Genomic DNA, 23,012 nt, shown 5'->3' with positions numbered 1-23,012 from the left:
TCACATTTCCCGTTATGCCTCAACCGTCTGCTGAGTGTTTGGCTTAATGCAGGTAAACGAGTTTTTTATGTTGCCATGCCAAGAGGGGTCAGGGTATGGTAGACTCCTCCAGCTTTTCTTTCTTTTCGTTGGGCGTGGCTCCATATCCTGGTCCCTCTGCCGTCTCCCTCTGCTTGCTTGGAGTCGCTGCTTAATGAGACATTTTTTTGCCCATAAAAAACAAGTGGTGCATGGGTAAAAAAAAATTAGATGAATCTCAGTTAAACCGCATAGCAAGTGCAGTTTATTGTATCCTCATTGCCAAAGGCTTCAATTGTCCAGCTGATATCTATAAATCAAGCTGTATAAAAGTGTGTGTGTTGTGTATGTTTGTGTGTGTATGGTATTAAAATTAACCAACTAGCAGGCCAATAAACATTATCTACAGCCATCCAAAGCCTGAAAGGAGGAAGCTAAATGAAGCTTCTGCTGTGTTCCGGATACTGCCCAAGACGGCAATGACAGCCAAGTGATGAATTGTGCTCACGTTATCCATGAGAGCGAGAAGCAGAACGTCAGAGACTGATGACGGCGATGCGAGCTGATGGTGCTGGTCATATGGGGGCCATATGTGTGTGTGTGTGTGTTAGCGACGCTCCAACCAGTAGCAGACACAGCATCTTCTTGGCTCCTGTCTCTCTGGCTTCTTCTTTTGCTGGTGCTGTTGTTTTTCATGGCTGCAAAGCCTTTTTGATGCAGCAACCATAACTCATAGCGCCCGAAAAACACTTGCCCGGGAAAGGAGATAAAAACTATCATTTGCCAAAAGGTGAAGTGAGATTTTTGTGCTGGACGTCGACAACACGAGGCAGACGAGGCCAGGATGAGCTGCTGCCAAATGCCTTTTCACACGTTTTTATCGCACTACCAACCTGAGGCCATTTGTTTGCTGCTCCAGATGTTAAAGCTGCTTGCTGGGCGTCCCAGGGGACGGATGTCACTTGATGACTAGATGACTTGCTAACTCCCCAATTCCCCCCATATTTTCTTTTTTTGCTTTTACCCCCCCTTATCACTTTTTTTATACCACTTTCCGCGCCTAGGCCAAAGTTAGCTGCAGGATGACGCCATTGATTACACACATTCTCCCTAGTCTCTCTCCAGCGCGTCTAGGAGTCAACTTGTCAGTCGACTGTCAACTCTATTTGAATATGTTTGTGTTTTTTTTTTTTATTTTGCTGCTTTTGTCTTTGCATATGTTTTTGCCCATTTGTTTATTGTTTTCGCCTTCCTTTTCATTCTCCGCCGTCGACATTGTGGCGCAAATTATTCATGAAGCGAATGAGCTCAACAAATCTGTGCCCTAGACCCAGTCTCAGCCTCAAACATAGCCAAGTGGCCTAATACATATTTTTGGCAAACCAAAAGTGGCGTAACCTCCAGCCTTTAACCTCCTCCTACAAGAGCTTAGTCCCCAGCACTTTGCATATTTCCATGTAGATTTCTCTCGCTCTCTCTTTCGTGTGCAAAGGGACAGCGGCATTTGTCTACGGATTGTGAGCCGGTTAAATCGTATTAACTTTTACCGCCATAGCATCAATTGCCAAAGCCCCCAATCGGCAAAGAAAAGGAGAAGTCTGAGGGCTGTCGCCCAACTAAGTATATTAAAAATATATTGAGCCGATTACACACAGATACACACATATATATACCATATATAGTAAAATAAATACAATGCTAAAATCTGGAGTCTATTCCAATTTCAATTCCGCCAAAACTTGGCAGGCAGTCAAAAAAAAAGAAGATGGTGGGGGGGGGATTAGACGGAGGAAAGACAAGAAAAAAACGAATCATAAGAAAATGCATTCACATGCAACATTGCCAAAAGGTTTTACCATCCTCCTTCTTCGTCTCATTTATCCCTCTGCTACTTTAGTTGAATTCCTTTGGTTGCTGCTGACTCTGCCCAAAATGGGCCAGCACACATGCTTGTAAGTAGGTTTAAACTGCAATTTATCTAACACAAGGGGACGCCAGTCTCATGGTGGCATAAGGATAAGCATAAGCTTGCACGCCATTTTCTGCTTCCTTTCTGCCTGAGTTGTGGGCGAAGTCAGAACGGGTGGCAAAAACTTTGCATACATCTGTTTCTATGGCTATGGCATTGGAAGCGGCTTTGAATCTATTATTTATACCGTACCATATGCCATTCCTTCTATCAATAAAACTAATTGTTGTTGCAATTGTTTGTTATGAATTTATTTCTTCAACCCCAACTACACACAGAAATACAAACACGGCGACTAAAGGGAGTGACAGGGGCCTGTCTAATATAAACACACCAAGTTACAAGAGTTTTCATTTCATTTTGTTGGTTATACATACCATTTTCCCAAGCCAATTGAAGGTAATTTTTCAAATACTTTGAGAAAGATGTATGCGAATATACATAGTTTCTGACAGGAAGCTTATTGATTCTTGTTAAAAGAAAAAAAATAAACAAATCCAGACATTGGCATACTTACAAATGTCTGGAATGGATATCAAATTGCACTTACAATTAAGGTTATGTGCCTCCCCCATGTATTGAAAAAAATTTCAAATATATATGAAAGAACTGCAGCTTAAAGCGATCTATTTTAAGCAGAAATAAATCTGTCTGTTATTTTATAATATCAACTGACTTTCTAATTTCCAATGACTCGTATTGGTAACATTATACCAATTGAAAAACGTTTTAATTTTTAATAAAGTGACGGCAATTATATATCAATTTAGCAATGCAGAAATAGTAAAGACTCCATTTTGTTTTGTTTAACTATACATACATACATACATATGTGTAAATAATGTTTACATATGTAGGTACGTATCTATCACCTAGTCATAAACGTACTTGAACGTGTGTTTTGCCTTGTCTCTGTATATGTGTAGGTGTGTGTGCTTGCATGTATGTGAGTATTTATTCTCTTTTTGTAAACACAAAAAGCACTAATTATTAATATAATTGCAATAGCGGGTATTTGTCTAAACTCGGTTCAACGGGGGCCAACAGGCAACATCAACGTCATTGAACTGCCCCCGGGGGTTCCGAACAGTCAGCTTTGGATGTATGTATGTTTTATATTCACATAGTAAACAGAAGATCCTGGACAAGGGCACCTATTTATACATATACATGTGTATGTATTAGTGAGTGTGTATGAGTATCTCTCGGTGTGTATGTGTCTGTGTACTGAGCAAAACATGCGTAAATTAATTTAATGTGCCTTATAAATATGTAAGCTGGGCCAGCTCAATAAATTTGTTGTTTTTTCTTTCTTGTTTGCTTTTGCCACGTGGCCTTTGGGCAGCAAGTCCTTTGCTGCTTGTGCCGCTGGTCGTCCTTCCCCTGCTGATGTCGGTGTCGACAAAGTTTGTTTTAGAATTTTTGAGCCCCAACTAATTGCTGCAAATTACAAATGATAATAGCCACAACACACGCTCAAGGTTATATGCCAGCAATTTATTTCATTTTCAACAAGCCAGCCCAGCCTAACATAGCATGGCATAGGGATTGGAATTGGGCTCTTTGGGACCCTATTCTGGGTCTCTTGGGCGCCTTGTAAAGCACTGTAAGAATTATTGGCTATTTATCAAGCGACGCGTTGGCGGCTCTTTGGCTGACTCTCGCCGTGGGTCATTAATGCAGACATTGTGCATTGACTTTGCGCGACCCGCTAATTAAATATACAGTACATATGTGTGTGCATGTGTGTGTATTCACAATATAACAAAAATTGGACATGAACACGGTCAGAGAGTTGGCGCCCATTAAAGGCGCGTTAATTGCGCTCAATTAATGGCAGCAGGTTAAACGTTAAGTGAAATTAAACAGACGCCAGGGACGACTGCAGCATTTTTAATACCTCTTACCTAAAAGAATGAAAGGCTTTACTAACCTCTGAACCGACAACACAAGTAAATACCGGCAACACTTGTCGACCTCAAAAGTAGGCTACAGTTTTGCTCAAATACCTGTAACGTGTAAATTTTATCCAATCGTTTTAATTTGATAAAGCTAAAAATATTTGAAATATACCACGCCAACGCTTAATAAATGTTGAATGCTTTTCCACTTTTATTTTCAAAAATTTTCACAATTGCAAAGATCGAATAAGAAATACCTAAACTAAAGCACTGCAAAGTATTTTTATATGAATATATCATCTACTGCAGGGTATCTAGCAGTGCATATTGTACTTAACTTATTTATTTCTGTAGGTAATTCGTTTTCGCTTTTGTTTCTGTTATTGGCTTTTTATATATGCTAATAAATCCTGCACAAACAACTTTAACTTTAACTGGTTACGACACAATCCTCCGGGCAGCACTTTAGCCAAAGCTAAATCTTGGGCGTAGCATCATCAGCATCAACAGCAGCAGCAAAGAAAACGGAGAGCTGAAAGAGGATGGTGAAGGGCTGGTGGAAGACCGCCATCAGGCATTGTAAATTTATTTGGCTAATTAAAATATGTTGCATACTAATGGAGCAGTGTCTGTGGCTTGGTGGAACTCGTTCTGGGCTGGGCTGGGCTGGATTGGATTGCTAATGCTATGCCAGCATGCAGACCCGCATGGAATATCCTTCTTCCTATAAAGATACCTATACAACATACACACCGAGTTAACGAGCCGGAAGTGCTGCACATTTCTGAGAGTCCAGACTATGATTATGCCAGCCAGTTGATGATGAAAGTGATTAAAACGTAACTGATTAAAACCATAAAAAATGCAGATGCTGTTGCAGCTGCACTCTCAAGGAGTCTTCTCTTTCGCTTTCAGGGTAAGACAGATGCTTTAATTGAGGTAAAACCATAAATGTTATAAATCATTTTTAATTTTATGCTCTGTGCTTGAAGAGAAATCAAGTGGATCGATAAGATTGATTGCTAGCTGTTAAAGCTGATGCTAATGAGGGCAAAGATATGGGTTTATTAGTTAATAAACTTGATTTTACAATTCGGAATACTTTGTGTGTATTAAAATTTTAAAGATTAATTGATGCACACAACATTTCAACGTTCAAGTTATCGTCTCTTAGCCAAATGACCTAAAATCAAGAGTCAAGCTTTCAATTTTATCAACATTTACATTTGTGATTTGCATAACCTGTTATTGGCAGGACATTAATGATTTCACCTTCACTATTATCATTTGAAAGCCATTAAGCCTAATAAATTTAAGGGAAAATGTTTTTAACTGAACCAACAAATCCTTCTTTCTGCTACTCGAGTGAGTGCTCTTCAAAAATAATAACTACTAATGGTAATGAATTCTTAAAAACAGCTTTTTCAGTTGCAATTTCATTGTTGAAATTGCTTAGCAAACTTTGCCACAATAATGTCTAACTCAAAGTTGAGTACAAACTTGAAGCTGAAGCTGCAGTTGACTCTGATGCCCTGCCTGCCTGGAGTTCATTGAGATTATGTGGAGTATGTAAGCTTCGTTTGCTCCTTGGTCGTTTCTCTGCACTAAGTGAACGTTAACATTCGAAGCCAACCACTAAGCTCCACTAACGCCCACTCCACTAATTCATTAATTACGAAATCACTTCGAGTGAGCTTCCGATCACATCAGCATCGTCCCAAACTGGCAAAAGGAGAAAGAGAATGAAAGCACTCTGTATTGCAGACCAGAATCAGTGTGAAGAAGATGGAAAATATGAAGTAATGGTATGAGAATTAGATTGAGATGGAGGAGGGTGAAGTAGTAGACCATCAGCCAATGCCAAGTGAAGGCAATGGCAACTTCAATTAAGTTAAGTCAGTTTCCTCATTTCGACGATGTTGCCCAAATGTTGTCGTTTGTTTCAGCGCTTCAGCTTTTTACATCATTAGCATTTCAGTTGAGTTCTGTTCAGAACTCGGTTCTCTCTGACTGTGACTTCAGTTGTGCCCTGTGCCCCGCTTCTGGCGCAAATTCGCAAATTTTCCCATCATTAGCATTCAAGGCAATGAAACAAATACACTTAGTGCTGGTGCGGGATTTAGAGAGTGAGCGCGAGGTGAGGGGAAGGAACTACCATCGCCAATGCCAGAGGCAAGTAACATCATCACCAAAACAACAAGGAGTGACAGAGAGAGAGGAGCGAGGAGCGGGAGTAATCGAGGTGGAGTGTGAAGGCTGAAGGCTGATAGAGAGAAGTAGCTCCAAAGTTAACACAATATTTTTATTCATCCTAAGCACTGAGACTGAATCTGACTGAATCAGACAAACATTCACACATAAGCTTTAATACGTTCGCACAAGTTCAATTAGAGAGCAGACGACATCCCCTTGTTGAAGTCCTCGTCCCTTTTCTCTCTATCAATTCGGATTTAATGTTTTGTCTTGAGCTGGGGGTGCTCTATATGTATGTATGTGTATTTGTCTCTCTATCTTGATTTTATTATGCTTGCGCACTTCCCCAACCGCAGCGAGGTCAGCACAAAACATCAAATAGAAATAGCCAGTGCCCAGTGGCCACAGATAGAGAGAGGGAGGACGTGGTTGTCTCTGTCTACACTTCCTTCGCCTTTCTCGCAGTCCATGTCTGCCTTGTCACAGCTCGACCAACACTTGGGACCCAACAACGTTGAGAGCTGGGGCTAATCAGAAATGTTTTACTTATAAATCCTTTGGTATGCGTTCTACGTATCTCATTTTCGTTGCGCACAATTTACGATATATATACACATATATATATTTCGAAGACAGACCTATCCGGGCATCCTGTATCCTATACCCTTCTCGCCCAGTGTTTGTATATTGGTTTGCCATTTAATGGGAAACATGTCTGTGAATTGCTGTTTAGCATTTGCTGTGATTCCAATGCCTGGCCAAAAGTTTTTCCGGTCAGGCTAAAAGTTTTAATACCTTTTGTCAATTGATTTTCGTGTGGGATCTCTGGGTCAGCTTCGAATGTTCTGCCTGATGGAACTAATTGTTCTGGAAATCTCTTTCGGCTCGATTAACCCGACATTAAAGGAGATTAACCTTCGCATCAGAAATGGGTTGACGTATCCAAGCTCTTTACAACAACAACTACAAACATCAATAAATGCAAAAGGTATTGACAAGCAGCCGAATGTGAATATTATAGACGTCATTTAAGTTTTATAAAACAAAAGGCAAATGAAGCACATACATGGATGTAAGAATAAGTACAAAAAGAGACAGCAGAACACCAAAAGGAAACAAGAAAGTGCTCAAATGGGCCAAGTAAATGAATTTTTAAAAATTTAAGTTCTTTCAGGGAGGAAAAAAATTTTTATCAATATATGGTAACATTTCTGAAAATAACCATAACTATTATCAAAAGTTTTCATTCGAAAAGCTAACACAACAAACATGCTTCCGATTAGCTGGAAGAGAGTCTGGTGAGCTTTCTGTTAGGGCAAGATATCAAAATCACTTTGTTTTGTATGTGTATCTGTGTGTGTAACGTTTAAATTACAATTATGAAATCGCATGTCATAAATGGCAGCAAATTAATTTCGTACAAATTATGGATGCACACAAAATGTTGTAATTTCGTATTTACATAATTAATTAAATTCTGTTTTCATTTTTTCGTTGTCATTGTTGTTGTTGTTGCCTTTGATTTCTGATTTGATAAAAACATAAATGGCAAAAGTCGACAGACATTCAATTGAAGGCGCTCGAATGTAATTTTGCCTGTCGATGCAGATATTTAATTAACAGTAACACAGTTTTCTCCCCTTTTTTGGGGTTTTTTTTTGTGTCTTGTTGTTGTTGATGCTTTCATTTGTTTCGGCATTGACATTTGTCACGTAAATGTTGTCGGATTTGCGATGCTTATGTAATAAGCCATAAAAAGTTAATAACAATGACATTGTCCAACAAAGGGAACGAACTGATGTGCTTCTCGATACAATTCATAGTGAGAATATGCTGGGCAACAATGAACTATGAAAGAACCTTCAATATGGTTATGGGCAAACGTGCAGGATTTATTCCCATCTCCGCCATCCCTCTGATGTGTAGTATGGCGCTGAATACAGCTGGACTAACGAAGCTACTGCCACTGCTGCTGCTGGCCAGCGGCATTCAAACTAACTCACAGCATTCCGAGACTCACTCTCTCATTCTGTCTCTCTATCGCTCTTACCATTCGTATCCGTTTCCGTATCGCGCATACGCCCCGTTGGTAGGCGTTGATGAACTGACAATTTGTGTCAACTGCCGCAGCCACAGAGCAAAGGGCAGGACCAGGCTCCTCTACTATACCTTCTGTGCATAGGCAACGCCCTCAAATAAATGTATTTTCGAACACAAACGCCATTATTCGCTCAGCCGTTCGTCAGGGCTGCGTTACTGCGGGTTGAGTTGGTGGTCGGGGAAGGGGAAGGTAGGCATAATAAAAATTATTCGCTTCATGTTGTGCCTGGCCAAGGGGCAAAATATTTCACTAGGACAAATGTGAACCATATGGCTCCACAGTGGCTGAGACTCCGCGTGTGACAGTCCGTGTGTGTGTGTGTTGCGCGTATGTGTGTGTGTGTGCAAGCGGCACGGGAATTATTAACTTGTAATGTGCCCTGCATAGCGTTTTTAATAAAAGCAGAGCAAAGCACGACGTGACCAGCTGAGCAGTAACCTGATGACGATGACACCACGTGTGTGTGCCGCAGGGCTAGCACATTCACACACACGCAGACACACTTATCACACACACACTCATCGAGAACATCCAGTACACGGACGAGCCTTATACATTTTTATGTCGTCAATGAAGTGACAGAATAAAATTTTTTTGTTTTGCATTGATTGCTTCGTCCGGTCCAAGGGCTTGAACATGGGCATCGACATGGTAAAACATATACATAGTTGCCAGCGATTGAATAAACGAGCGCTGTGGGAATCAGTGCTCCAACTGTACACACACACACACAGACACACGTAAACGCTTTAAGTTAAAGCTGAACAAACAGATTTCATTCTGTTGTTGCTCTCCTTTGACCAGGATACTAAGGGACCGGGCCAGGACCGGTGCCGGTACCGGACAGAAGACAATTGCTACCCATTTCCGACTCCGATCTTGGGCAGTGTGGGTTCTGTGTGAGAATTTAATGCGGCGTCATGGCATCATCAGAAACTTTATCAATTAAACTTGGCTATTTTTTATGCGAGGACACGCTGCCCGCAGGGTGTTTCAACTATGCCAGCCAACTGGTGACACCGCAAGGCCCTGTCCAATGCTCCCGAAGGCAATGAAAAACAATGATGAGAGATGCGTGCGATGTGATACAGTGGCTCTTGTAATGGATGGGACAACAGCAACGGCAGCCACCACTCATTCGGGTTGAACATGAATGGGCCAGGGCCAGTAAGTAGTTAATCAGAAGTAAGTAGACCATTAATTTATAAGAGTTTTATTGTGAGTGAAGCTCTTATATATGCAGAGAGTATTTAATCAGAACCAGCATTCAGCCACTTAAATGGTCCTTAAACAAATAAGTACATATGTATGTATGTATATATGCAAGAGCACATCAATGGCCAATACTCTTAGTAACATGCTTTCATTGTAAAATTGGATCGCTATTGCTTGCGATGGAATATGTGATACATTCACTCTTTAAAATAGTTCCTTTCTCTCTGGTCTTAACTGAAAAGTTTTAAAATTAAAAGAATGTATCTTTATTGCTTCAACTAAAACAGAGCTTAATAAATTAGATTTCTAGTTTCCAATCCTATATCTGGGTCCCTTAATACAATAAATACATAGAAATTGAAACTAATAAATTTGCATCATACAACTATTATTGATGTTTTCAAATAGTTTTGGACTTTCCGCATAAATTTGCATATTTAAGTTGAAACTGTATTTTCTACTCAATTGGACAATTGGCTTAGTTGGACAATAAATCTGGTTTAAAAAATGTTTAGTAGGCGAGCTTAAGAATCCATATTAAATGCTTTACACTTGTTTCAATCATTAACTAGTTGTTATTATTTGGATTGTTGCCCTTCGTTAGTATTAAATTTAACAAAGCTTTTCATTTCCTGATAAGCATCTTTAAATGAATGGGGCGACGATCATCTTGGATGGCTTAGGACAAGGGCTTAGTAGGAATTTCTTGACTTTTGCACCACCACCATTCAGCCATTTCTCAAGCGGCCCACAATTTCATAAACATTACCACACGCACTTAGGTGCGTCCTCCACCAGCTCCTTGGGCACCACTCTAACAAATTGTGCCATAGAGAGAATGAGAGAGTGAGACCCTGCCTGATGCGCAGATAGAAGAAGCCTTTAGCAGCATCCGCTGCAGTTGTTTGCTAGTAGTTTTGCAGGTGCTACGCTGGAAACAAACGGCGCTAAGATGGCTCTAAGACCATCGCGTCACTCTAAACCGCAACCGCATTTAACCTCTTGTCGCTGCCCCCAACTCCTTGCTGCAGGTCTGGTCCCGTCGTTGTTTCTGCTGCTGCAACTCGTTTTGCCCACTTCGCAAACGGCGACCCCAAGACCAAAAACTTTTGTGAGCATTCCCTACGCTTTGTTTGAATGTTCGCCCAAACCAAAGAGCCACCACATTCACATCCACGCCCCCATGCCATCGTTTTCTCTATTTTTTTGTTTTGCTTGTGCCAGCAAAAAGAGAGTGAAACCCAGAGCAGCTGCAGCCCTTTTTCCATGGATTCATTGTTGTCGCCTCTGTCTCGGCCTGCGTCGCTGCTACTGCTGCTGGTTGCACTGCGTTGGTTTTAATTACAAAAGTTACGTATACGTCCTGTGCGCCGTCGGGGTGTCCTGCAGGTGTTGCAGCTGCTGCTGCTGCTCTCTTCTCTCACTGCCTGCCAATGTGACTTGGATGGTTCATATTCTGGCTGCCAGGTGACGCTCAGGTTCAGATTCAAGTCGTCGGTTCCGTTCGAGCACGTTAATTACCGTTGCAGGTGAATGGAAGGAAAATCCGCCGTGTGGGTTTTTTTTGGGCCCGTGTTTGTTAGAAGGAGAGAGCGAGGAAGAGAAAAAAGATAGAGATAATGGCAAGGCAGGAAACATGGCCAAAAATTTTGTGGGTTAACGCTTTATAAGCTGTATAACTGTATAATTAGTGCCATTTCTCTGTATACAAAATGCCCCGAATGAGAGGTTTATGTGCGTTGCTATTGCCATTGTCGTTGTTGTAATTGTATTTGTATGTAAATGTTTTTGCTGGCCAGTTTTATATACTTGCCACTCATCTACGTCCACCCCAACCCACCCACTTCCAAAAAGCTCTTGTGGCTGTTTCGAGTAGTGTTGTGTCGCTGCAAATGAATTCTAATTTTTTGCGCAAACTTTAAAACAAAGCATAGTTGGCGATATAAACTTGCCATAACGCACACAGAGCATGAGAGAACTCCGTATATATGAAAGTGCTTACTATGTACATGTGCAATAAATTTGTATGCATATAAAACCAGTTAACAGTAAAGTTGGATTAAACGCAACACCCAACTACAATATTGAAATCGAAATCAACTCTTTAATTGCCTAACTGGCAGATGCCTTGTCTCTCCTTCTGTCTGTCTGTCGCTTTGCGGCTTTAATAATTTAGCCAACCCGCAAGTCTTCAATTTGATGCATTTTGTTAGATTGTTTCAGTTAGTTTTTATTAGTTAATCCACAAAATATGCCAAAAACTTTACAATCTTGTTGATTTAATAATTGACTGTGGCTAAAGAGAGGATTTGGCTTGAAAATTTGCATTATTTCTGCTGTAACTAATAGTTTTATGTGCAGCAAAATATTTATTTATTTATGCAATGCTAGTAGATAACGTAAAATAAATAAAAGCGTTTTCATTGTTCTACCTAAAAGTCATTTTTTCATGACCATAAAATTGTATCTTTCATCTCGAAAATTCAAGCTGCATGCATTAGATTTATTACTCAACAATTAATTGCCACAGCAGAGGAAGACAGCACTGCAAAAGCCTCTAAGAGATACACACATATTGGTCGAAATGATAATAATTATTAATTAATTAATTAGAATAAACATGCAGTTCAATATGGCAAACTCACTCCATAATTCAGACTCATGAAATGCAAGATACTTTTTAGCCTTTCCATTTTTCTTTCAATTAAATTAAATTATGACTTAATCTTATATGAAAATATATGTATATAAAAAAACCCTTCAACCTTTTAATCATTTATAAAAAAAAGGAATAATTAGAGAGAGATCCCACGTTTTTGAGCCTCCTTCAAACTTTTTAATGTGTTCAAGACCTTGGCCTATTGACAGCCCTAGCATCAGTCCATTAAAATACTTTTTGTAGGTTAGAATATTGTCAAAATTCTATGCCAAATTCTTACCAAAGTCTTCTAAAAACTTGGGCTGATGTTCAGAGTAAAGTTTTGATATATTTTACAAAGAAGTTTAATAAATTTCGAAACTAACTTTTTTGAGGGTGCTTCTTGCTGCTATCTTGGGTTAGCTACTTATGTCCTTATCGTTGCCCACATGGTTAACTTTACACACCGTCAAAAAATACTTTCTATAAGACACTCTAGACTTTCTGTTTAGCATAATCCGCATAGCATGCACTGGCAAAGAGATTTTCATTTAGCTAATCTCCACTGTAAGCATATATTCTGGCATGCTTATTATAACCGTAGCCATGGTTGTGGCTCTGTCTGTGAAAGTGTGGCTGGTGGGAAAGTACGCAATGTATGAATGTTGCTATGAGTATGGGAGTAGTCCGTGAGTGGGCGGGATGAATAAAAGTGGATGAGTGAGTCAGTGTGCCAGTCAGGCAGTGAGTGGAGAAGTATCCGTCGGAATGGGTGATTGGGGGGTGTGTACACAATTTTGTTTTATGGTTTTTTAGTTATGAAACTGAAACTGTATTACATATGTAACGCCAACCAAGTAACAAAAACAAAACAGTTTAAAGTGGCGTCGCCGACCCGTCGACCGACCGACATATTTACCCAACATTTTTAGCTCACTTAAAAAACAAAAAAAGAAAAATATTAAAAGAGAGAGAGAGAGAGGGAGAAAAACAACAACATTGATGGTATGGGTTTATGTGGAAAGATGAGGGGAGCTGTTCACCCGGGGCTGTTCGTTCCCAGGGCTACCAACCTAAAGCGCAGATAATATAAATGTTGTTTAAAGTTTAAACGCAAGAGCCGCAGTGGAAGTGCCCAAACATACTACCGCACTTGGCATTCGATGTGCGATGTGGTCCCTATAGTAGTCATAAAGTGCCTGGCACTGGCCATGGATGAAATTGAACATTCCAGAGTTGAAAGCTGCTAAAGCTGTGCATATGTAAATGGACGCCAGTAAAGCGCATTTTCATCCAACTCTCTCGAGAAGCAGCAGTAGGTGGCACTCCTTGATACTCCAGGGCCATTCCAAAGTCTCTCTTGCATTGAGAATGCGAGTGGATGTGTGTGTGTGTGTGTGTGTGAGAAGCGAGTCTCTTCAGCCGTTTATTTGAATGCAATTGACTGAAGGCTTAGCCAACGAAATGTGAGGCCTGGCTGGGCTTAGTCTGCTGGCGACATGTTGGCTTCTGGCTGAGCCATTTGATAGACAGACCCGACCAACAGACATTCAGAGAGACAGACAGCAGCAGCAGCAACAACAACCAGTTGCAGCATTCGTAGCAACAACACGCATACATGTATTTCCGTATCCGCATCCGTTTCCGCTTTGTGCATTGCAAAGCAACAGCAGCAAAAGGAAGGAGACCTGAAAACTACCATAGTAGCTACACGGCAATGGTGGAATAGTGGTTGGGGTGGAGGGAGTGGTTTGCGAATGGCTGTAGGCAAAAAGGCAGTGACAACTGTCATGCTTTTATGGCCACATTTGCCAATTGTTTGCTGAATTGTTGACGTAAATGTCACTCGGATGAAAGGCTTGGCTGTGGCTTCCAGCTCCTGCTACGGACATGCAGGCACATCAAGCGTACAGCATGGAGAGTCGTGGCAATGGAATTGGGGTGAGAGTGTTGTCGGTAGGTGGGAAAACGGTCGTGGTGGATCCGTCATCGTCTTGTCGTCATCGCATTATTGCTTCTTTGTTGCTGTTGCTGTCTTCTTGGTTCGTGTTCCTTTTGACAGTCGACGTAGTTAATCTTATTTAAGGGGCAGTCAGCCGAATGTCTGATAACTGACGGCTTAAGGGCGACCGAACGGACGCCGACCCAGTCAATTCTGCAAGACAAACCGGATGCTCCGGACAATTCACAATCCACACCTGTTGTACCCCATAATCATTTTGTAATCCGTCGTCGTCGTCGTCATGTTAGACAGGCGAAACTGGCGTAAAGCCTTTCAACCATAAATTCGTATTAAAGAGCCGTTGAATTAACTACACAAATAAATGGAAAAATATATATATATAATAGTCATAAAGAAATTAAAAGGGATTCTGTAGATAATCAGTTGATGTAAGTACATAAATGTATATGCAAATGAAAATTGAAACTTGATCAAATTAAGTTAAAATGGCAAAGCAACAGAAAAAAAATGAAATTTAAAGCTGCGTCCAAGAGTGAAGGTCTTCTTTTTTGAGGAAAAGTAACTATTTGAGTTGTATACGCCAATTTGTGGATTGTTTTGTTGCCTCACCCAATGTTTTTTTCGCATTGCTTTGGAATTGCGTTTATTAGTCAAAGAAGCCGCGTGCACATGGCTAAATGGGTTATGATAATAGTTACAGTTAGTTGCAACTTGGATAGCTTGGTGGCTGGCCAGAAGAGTGGTAGCAAGCTGAGGCATGCAATACTTCTCTGCCTCATCATGATATACCTTCCGCTTGGTCGCCGCTGCGTTGTTGGTTTTAATTCAATTTAACAATCGCCTTTTTTCGCACATTTTTTGCTTTCTTTTTTTGTTGCTTCCTTCTGCGCTTTTTTGCCCTATTTCGGTGATGCGCCACTCCAGTGCGGCGTTGTATGTGTTCCCCAGCAGCAGCAACCGGAAGCAACTCACGGGTGGGCGGGTAGCTGGTTCGGGGGCATGGCAACAGCCATTAGTGCAAATGAAATTGCATTTTGTGTGCCCCAAACACTCAAAGAAATTTAATCAAAGGCGATGCGCTTGCTTGTCGGAATGCTTGCCATATTTTCCTACATACATTTCTGCAACGTTTTATTCTCTCCCTCTCTCTTTCTCTTACTGCTATTATTATTTTTATTATTATTAAATCGACTGCAACGATTTGCAACGCTACATTTGCTGTTCTCTCTTTGGCTCACAAAAACTTTCCGTCGCGCAAAATAATTGCTGATAATACTTTTTAATATTTCATAAATGTATATTGAATGGACTGGAAGTTTCCTGCCGCCACCCCATCAAAGTCACACTGCTGAAGGCAAATGATGAAATGCTTGTTGTTTCGTCCAGATAAAGATATTTGAGCCCAACAATTACTTGGCCTACCTTGGAATATACATACATTTGACAGCCTCCATCCGACATGCAATCCAACTGTCTGCCAGTCCACCTGTCTGTTTTTCTGCCTGTTTCTGATTATGTTCATAATGACCATGTGTGTGTTTCTGTGTGGATGTATGCATTTCGAGGCTATTGTGGAGTAATTGAAATATATTCATCATCATTTGGAAGCATTTTGGCCATTTGAATCTGCTTATAGCCCAAGCCTGAGAGTAGGCAATCTATTCAAATAAATGATGAATAGCGTTGCATTAAATAACAGCCCCATATCCATATTCGGTGGGTGTTAGTGTATGGTATGTTAAGTGTGTTTCTGATAGTGTGGGCATGTGGAGTCTGCTATCGCATTAGCTGAATGAATGCTTGCTCTAGAACTAGGATTGTTTACCAAAACAATGAACCAAAAAATATACAATAGAATTTACCCATGAAAAAGCGTTTCAATTCAAGAAATTGGTTTAGACATTCATAAATTATACATTTTATTTTTACCAGTTCGCAGACTGGAGAAATTTCAATTGAAGCGCTCTTATCTATCAGTCTTATCAACTGGAGATAGTACTAGGGAGTGCTTGTTTCAAACTCAGTTTACAATAAGCACAAAAGCGAGAGCGAAAGAAAACTATTGAACGATTGATAGATGCATTACCTAGCTACAACTAATAATACCATTGAAATTTAATCTATAATACAAAAGTAGTTGAAAAATCTTCTCTTGCTAAGCGTGCCAAGGTGGCCTAAGTCCACGCTACGCGTTTGCGGGCGAATTTAGGCGGCACAGCCGTCTCGGAGTTGACCACATTCATGGAGCGAGTCTTGGTAAGGCGTGGTGAATCGATACCACCACGTACTGGTGGCAGACTTTCCCATACATCAAGATTAAGATTCGAAAACGAGTCCGCAACTTTGGGCGGCAGATCCAATGAAGAAGACGAAGAGGTAGCTGGAATCTCTGTTTCACTAGCCATTAGCTGAGATGTTGTTTCCGCTAACAGTTCTTGATCTGGCATGGCCTGTTCCTTGCTAAGCTGCTCGAGGTGTTTGTTGGCCTGCTCTATGCCGGCCAAATGTGTGCCACGCAGCTCAACCAGTATTTGCTGCTGGGAAATGTTTTCCTGAAGGAGGACACTGAGACATTGGTGCTCCTGGTCAATGAGTTTAGATAGTGTGGAATAACGCTCCAAGTGCTGCTCACGCCAGTTATCCTCACAGCGTTGCAAATTGTACTTTGCCTCCGACTCGTACATGGCGTCTATCTGGGAACTAGCTAAAGCCTCTTCCTCCAATTGCTTCTTGCATTTGGCAAGCAGGGACTCTAAATCCTCGATCTTGGCTACATATTTAGACATTCGCTCCAGCAGATTTATGCACAGGGTAATCTGCTTGCGGTTTGTATCACTGCGTTGGCGAATAAATACTTTGATCTTCTTTAGATTGAAGGCATTTGAGATGTCTGGCTGCTGGAGCACTACCGCCGTGCTTTCTTCTAACAGTTGCTTTTCTTTGCTCAGTTCGCCAAGAAAAATACGAAATTGTTGCTCCTCCATCTTAAGTTTATCCGACTCCTGCTGGCGTTCTCTTAACTCCGTCATGTGGGTCTCTTGCAAAGAGCGCAGTTCCTTGATCTCTTGTTCTCGTATCAGCTGACGTTCCTTGTGGGCCTCTTCAATGCGGAGCATGTCCTTTTGTAGTTGCATTTGGCGTTCGGCAGCCAAGGCTTCCTGTTGCTCTTTTTGCTGTTGGTTCTCGATTTGCTTGTCTAGCCAGTTAAGTTTCGCCAAGACCTCATTGTTGGACTTGGATTTGTAAAGCAGCTCCTCATCATCCACACCATGACGCCAGCGGCCATAAAGCTTGGCTTCCATTTCAAGTTTTCGTTTGAGTTGCTCCTGCTCCTTCAGTGACTGATTGACCCGGCCAAGCAATTGTAGATCTTCTGCTGCCTTCTCTCGCGGCTTCTTCTTGCGCCCCAGTTCTGAGTCGTAAACGTCGTTCTCCATATCTAGAAGCTGACGTAATTTCGCCCTCCTCTCATTTAGTTCCACTTCTTTGGCCTGCTGTTCCTTTTGGGTTTGCAATTTCTTGTCGGCCTTCTCATAGTACTCCTTGTTTGTCCAGTTGTCAAAGCGTGATGTGACCTTACCCCAATGGTTATAGTAGCGATTCACCTCCTGTGTGGCCTGCACTCGACTATTTTCCTGCTCCCGACGATGAGCGTAAGCCAAATGCTGCTGATTTAAGCGCGCAGACATTCTAAAAAAAAGAAAGGAAAAGAAAAGGCGCCAGTTGAATGACAAGTTCATAAACTTTTTAAAGTGGGGCCAAGGCGAGACAAGTTAACGCCAGACCCCCAACCATAACCATGGCCAGTCGTGCGTTTTCGCTTTTGTGCAAGAAAATTTCACATTCAGAGAAAAATAAATAGCGCAAATTTTAACTTGTCCTGCAATTCGTGACACTTTTTGAGAAAGCAAAACTATTTTCAATTAGCGTCTGATATATGCGATACCCTCTCATACCTCTTACAGATGCACGTACCTGATATTATGTTGGGTATTTTAATATATATTCACAGATTTATATAAATAAAAGTCTAACGAAATGCTTACTGTATGATGTGGAGTTAAATTAAAATTGTCATTCCCTTTGTCTTTTGAGCCTACTCAGAAAGAAAACGAAATACAACTTGATCAAGATTCATCAGATAAAAGTGTAAAGAAAAATTACAGATTGCCATTCACCAGGTGAGAGTGCAAAAACGTTCGTTGTAAACTAAACTTATCACTGGCTTCTTTAATTCGTTTGATTTTTTGTTGTGCTCCTGCTGTGTGTTTGTTAGTGTGTATGTGCTTTTAGCCCTGCTGCCATCACCGCAGCTGTCACTAACTGCCAAGCCAGTGAAACGACCCCAACAGCAGCAACTCAGGGAAATGTGGAATGAGAATGGGACAAAGCCCAACCAACTAACAGCGATGTCTATGGCAAAAACGCACAAACATGGCAAAATCTGTTACCCGGCAAATGTTGTTGCTCCTGCCCACCCAACTCGAAGCACAACCATCGCCAGCCGCCACTGAGGCATCATTCAGAGAGTTGGTACGCTAAAAGTGTCCATTCCATTCCATTCAGACGAGACTAACTGTCCATCCATTCTATCCCATCCATCAACGAGACCACGCTGCAATATGTCAGGAGAATGGGAAGGAAATGGAATGGGGAATGCCACCGATGTGCGTACAGGAATTGGGATGCAAATGACCGTTGGCTTTGGTCTGGGGAGCGCCACTCGGCTAATTTCACAGAGATTTATGGGTAGCACGAAGCACATTGATATATGCCAAATTGTTTACAAATTGATTGCATTATTAATAATGCCCACCAAAAAGTGTAAGCCCCTTTTGCCTCATTCAAAATTCAAAGAGAATGGCCACAGGGGAGAGAACGGAAGCTGGGTTGAGGATGGGGACTATTGGAGAAGCAATTCGAAATATTCCACAAAGTACTTCTTATATCATGTGACAGACGAAAACTTTGGCAATAAATCAAAAAACAGGCGGTAGGCGGAGCAATATACCAAAATATACAAATGGGCGTGGCATCGACACCTACACTCACGCGCAGAGAGAGGAAGAAACACGTGTGCGCGCCCACATTTGAATTGCTGTGGCAACAGCAGAATGTACTATAGACCTGGTGGTTCGAGCAGTAATAATAACAGGAACAACTTCATCAGAAATGCCAAGATGCCACCCTAATAGACTTAATACACTTTCGGCACACACAAATTCACTTCCTTAATTGAAATTTTAATTTGAATACTTTGCCAAAGTTTTTGGCACCCAGCCACAGAAAATGGAGGATGGAAAGAGGGATGTGGAGAGGAGATGACATCGAGAGAGACAACCAGGCAGCAATAACAAACAGCCAAAAGTCGGTGTCGCCAGAACCAGAATCAGAGTGAGAGTTGGATTTAGGGGGACCCTTCACCGACCTTCTTCCTCCACATCACGGATCTCCTGCAGTCTCAGCGCTTTTCAATTTACGCGCCATGGCAAGTCGTTTGTCATTTTATGCGCCTTAATATATGGCATGTGCGTGCCTTTCTACAAGGATATGGCGACAGCAGCCAACAACACCACACCCCCTCACCACATCGCAATCCTAGCCTTACCCCGCGCACAATCTGACTTTACCAACCAGCAAACCGTAACTAATCTGCCTAGACAATGATATTGCCAAACCCCCAAAAAAAAAAAAAGAAGAAACCAACAAAAACGAGCAACATCTGATGAGAGTTGTATCTAGGCTAAAGAAAAGTTTAGCTGTCCTCTGCTCATTCTGCCGACGACCAAAATATGTTGTAGTACAACATGGAACAGGAGCAACAGCCTGTGGTGGCACATCAATTAATTATCAGCAACAAAAAAGAGAAAATATATGTAAAAATACACATATATATGTATGTAATAAAAAGGGGAGCCAGCAACACCAGAAGAAACTGGACTAATCTCCAGTTCCAAAAGGGGAACCCCATTTTGTCCCAGATAAATAATTTGCAATTACTTTTGTTAATTGTTACACACACACATATACATATACACACGCACACATTCTTATTACTATCTAATTGCTGTGTGTGTATGTGTAAGTGAGAATGAATTGTTGTTGTTATTATCAAGAGATAATACCTCTACCTTGGTGAATACCCTAAAAACTTTGTGATTTTTTTTTTTTTGTTATTTATATGTATGTATATTATCATTATAAACCCAAGAGCGTGCCAAGGCACAGTTAGCGTACAGGGCCACTTAATACCCTGATAAGATGTACGATTAGCGGCCAGCTGAATAAAATAAAAAAATAAAAACAACTAACCAAAAGCAACAACAATAGAAACCGAAGCACCGAAGAAGTTAAACATTTCTCATTTGGGAATACAAAAGAAAAGATACCCTAAACTAAAATTAAGAGAAATTATGCTAAATGAAATGATTCATAAATAGACATGTTTTAAATTTAAACTCTCCAGTGGATATAATATATGGAAACCCAAATTATATTCAGATAAAATCACGAAAATTGAATACTTTGTATTTCCAACGAAATTTCCAATTGAGTGTCTCTAGCCACAGTCCACTTGCAATAGATCTAGAAAGTTGCTAGAAATATATGATTCAAGGGCGCAAAATCCTTGTTGTACTTTCATCAATCTATCAGACAGTTAATGTGTCAGTCACATAAATGATAGATCTAACAAGGGAGGTAACAAGGGGCGGCATTGATACATATATGATGGTAAAGTTAGTTGGCCACAAATTCGCACACAATTCGCTGCATTTATGGCATTTCGATGAAAGACAAAAAGCAAACTGCAACTGCAAAATACTTGACGTAGTTCTCATGCTCAACCTATTCACTGGAAGAGTAGCACCTGAAGGCGGAGATTACAAGAATTAATCAATGGCACTTAAAGCTCTTCGGCTGCTACTTTAACATCGGCATCGACAACGACAATGCCATCGACATCACATTTCGTATGGTGCTTCCCGTGGTTGTTAGCGGTTTTCATACAAAAAAAAAAAAAAACCAAACAGAATAAAAAAAGGCGTACATACGCTTGTTAGTTTTGTTAACGACATTGGCACGCAACATGGGCGACAAGAGGTCTGATTTGATTTTAGACGCAGACTCGGGCAACGGATTCGGGGCTAAGCTAACTCTTGACGTAGATACAATTCCAAAAGCAAAACAGGAACAACAACAACGTCAAATTGAAGAACAACAGATGCCTACAATTTGCGGTAAGTGCGGCCGTATGCCACACACACATAAGTTAATGCAACTATTTCAACAATTTACTGTGTCTATCCTGAAGTCTGTGTGTGTGTGCGCTAGAAAAGAACACACGAAAAATTTCCCCTTTTAAGTTAAATAAATATTGAGATCCGCGGGGCCATGAAGAGCCCCCAGCTCGCTGCGTGTTTACCTTGCCACAAAAACTCATCAACACACAACAAATTAATAACCAAAATAACAACACAAAATAAACCGAAATGAGGTGGCCAAACGACTTGAACTTCCTTTCCTTTTGAGAGAACATGGCGGTGGTCCCCCGATTCGATACGATTCGACTCGAAAAACCTGTGTTCACTCACTAGACATTTAGTATTCTGTTTTTTTTTTTTTTTTTTTGTTACCATAAATTGACAACGGAAAATAAAATGCTGCTAATTTGTCTATCAAATCTGAACGTTTTGACTAAAGCAATTTAACAGTCGGCACATTTGCAGTGGGCTTCCCCTGGAAACCAACCAGGGGCATCCCCCAAAAGCCGGAGATGAAGCAAAAAGAAAGCACATACAAGGAGGCAAGTGCGGAAACCAGTGTGGTCAGACACATCGACAGACAGAATGAGAGAGAGATAGAGTTCAGTGTGTTGGTCGACCGCAGAAGTTTCATTAATGCAACAAATAATACATTTACAAGAAGATTTTTTACCATGGATTTCTAAAGAATAGATACTAAGAAAATCCCATAAAATCATATTTATTATTAAAAACATTCTTATAGAATAGATTAAGAGATTTCTCCGCAATTCTGTTCCAAAGTCAACAACAAAACAAATTCTTGCAAAGTTTTTAAAATTTCGAAAACAAGGCAGGTTTTTTAGAATAGATGTTTACTTTGCAAATATAAAAAGAAAAAAATTTAAAGTCACGAAGCTGTGATTTAAAAAGTAAGGGATTAATGCGATGTATGTATATGGATATGTATAGATTGACTAAGATTATATTATAGCTACCAATTTGAACTTCAAAGATTAAACCATTTAATCTGACTAAAATAGTTCCTTAAGATTTTCATTTTGATTGTTTAACCTTTGGAACCTTTAAATATCAGTTTAATTAGTTCACTGGATTATTAAAACTATGCCATTATATAGAAAGCAATATTTGTTAACAACAAAGTCATTTATTTGGTAAAAATGATTCTGCAAAAAAAAAAAAAACGTAAAACAGAAGGTCTTATCTCTCCCTCTGGCAAACAACAACCTTCAGGTGTGACCGATATTGGTGGCAGAGTGAAATTGTTAAATGACCTCAAACGAAATGTTTATTAGTCATTAACACGACTCAAAATATACAAAACTAACTAAAAATCTAAATGGCAATGTGAACTAAAAACCGTTAAAAAAAATTGTCATCTGATAAGGTGGTTTACAATCCGCGAACGAACGGAGGTGGGTTGATTGGTGTAGGGGTGGCGAAAGGGAGCAGTAACTGCAGCAGTACTCAGATTTCAATAACTAATATTTAATCATCAATTCGTTACGTATTAAAATGAACCGATGTTGCATTTTTGATGAAAATTCACCTCGTCATGGTTACGTGTTCGAAATGTAAGTCAATTAATGACTCAACGCTGAAGAAGGGTGCAAAAAAGTACCGTCAAAAAAGGTCACGAAATTAACATATTGTGTACTTTACATTTGAATGCATGTGGAATTTCATTTGACCTTTGAAGAAAAGAGAGTGAATCTCCTTCTCCTTCGCCTCCTCCCTGTCTTCCTCCACATA

General features: G+C 40.5%; 2 protein-coding genes across 5 annotated transcripts in view; one reads left to right on the top strand and one right to left on the bottom strand.

Moving 5' to 3' along the window:
- Positions 1-15,888: 15,888 nt before the first annotated feature.
- The window catches only part of LOC137585818 (trichoplein keratin filament-binding protein), a 27,988-nt gene continuing 20,864 nt past the window's right edge, over positions 15,889-23,012 (bottom strand). For 2 of the 4 annotated variants that reach the window (XM_068301792.1, XM_068301793.1), the window contains exon 2: positions 15,889-17,688. In XM_068301792.1, coding sequence (XP_068157893.1) covers positions 16,173-17,687 — 1,515 coding nt within the window. In that variant the 5' untranslated portion in view covers position 17,688 and the 3' untranslated portion in view covers positions 15,889-16,172. Of the gene's footprint in view, positions 17,689-17,973; positions 18,084-23,012 lie in introns of those variants that run through there. The other 2 variants (XM_068301791.1, XM_068301794.1) reach the window with 2 other exon arrangements.
- The window catches only part of sals (sarcomere length short), a 22,928-nt gene continuing 20,893 nt past the window's right edge, over positions 20,978-23,012 (top strand). The window contains exon 1 of the mRNA XM_068301789.1: positions 20,978-21,236. Coding sequence (XP_068157890.1) covers positions 21,086-21,236 — 151 coding nt within the window. The 5' untranslated portion in view covers positions 20,978-21,085. The remainder of the gene's footprint in view (positions 21,237-23,012) is intronic.

The sequence above is a fragment of the Drosophila tropicalis genome, unplaced genomic scaffold (genome assembly GCF_018151085.1).
Source record: "Drosophila tropicalis isolate 14030-0801.00 unplaced genomic scaffold, ASM1815108v1 contig_878, whole genome shotgun sequence".
Lineage (NCBI taxonomy): Eukaryota > Metazoa > Arthropoda > Insecta > Diptera > Drosophilidae > Drosophila > Drosophila tropicalis.
This window is presented reverse-complemented; position numbering and strand designations above follow the sequence as displayed.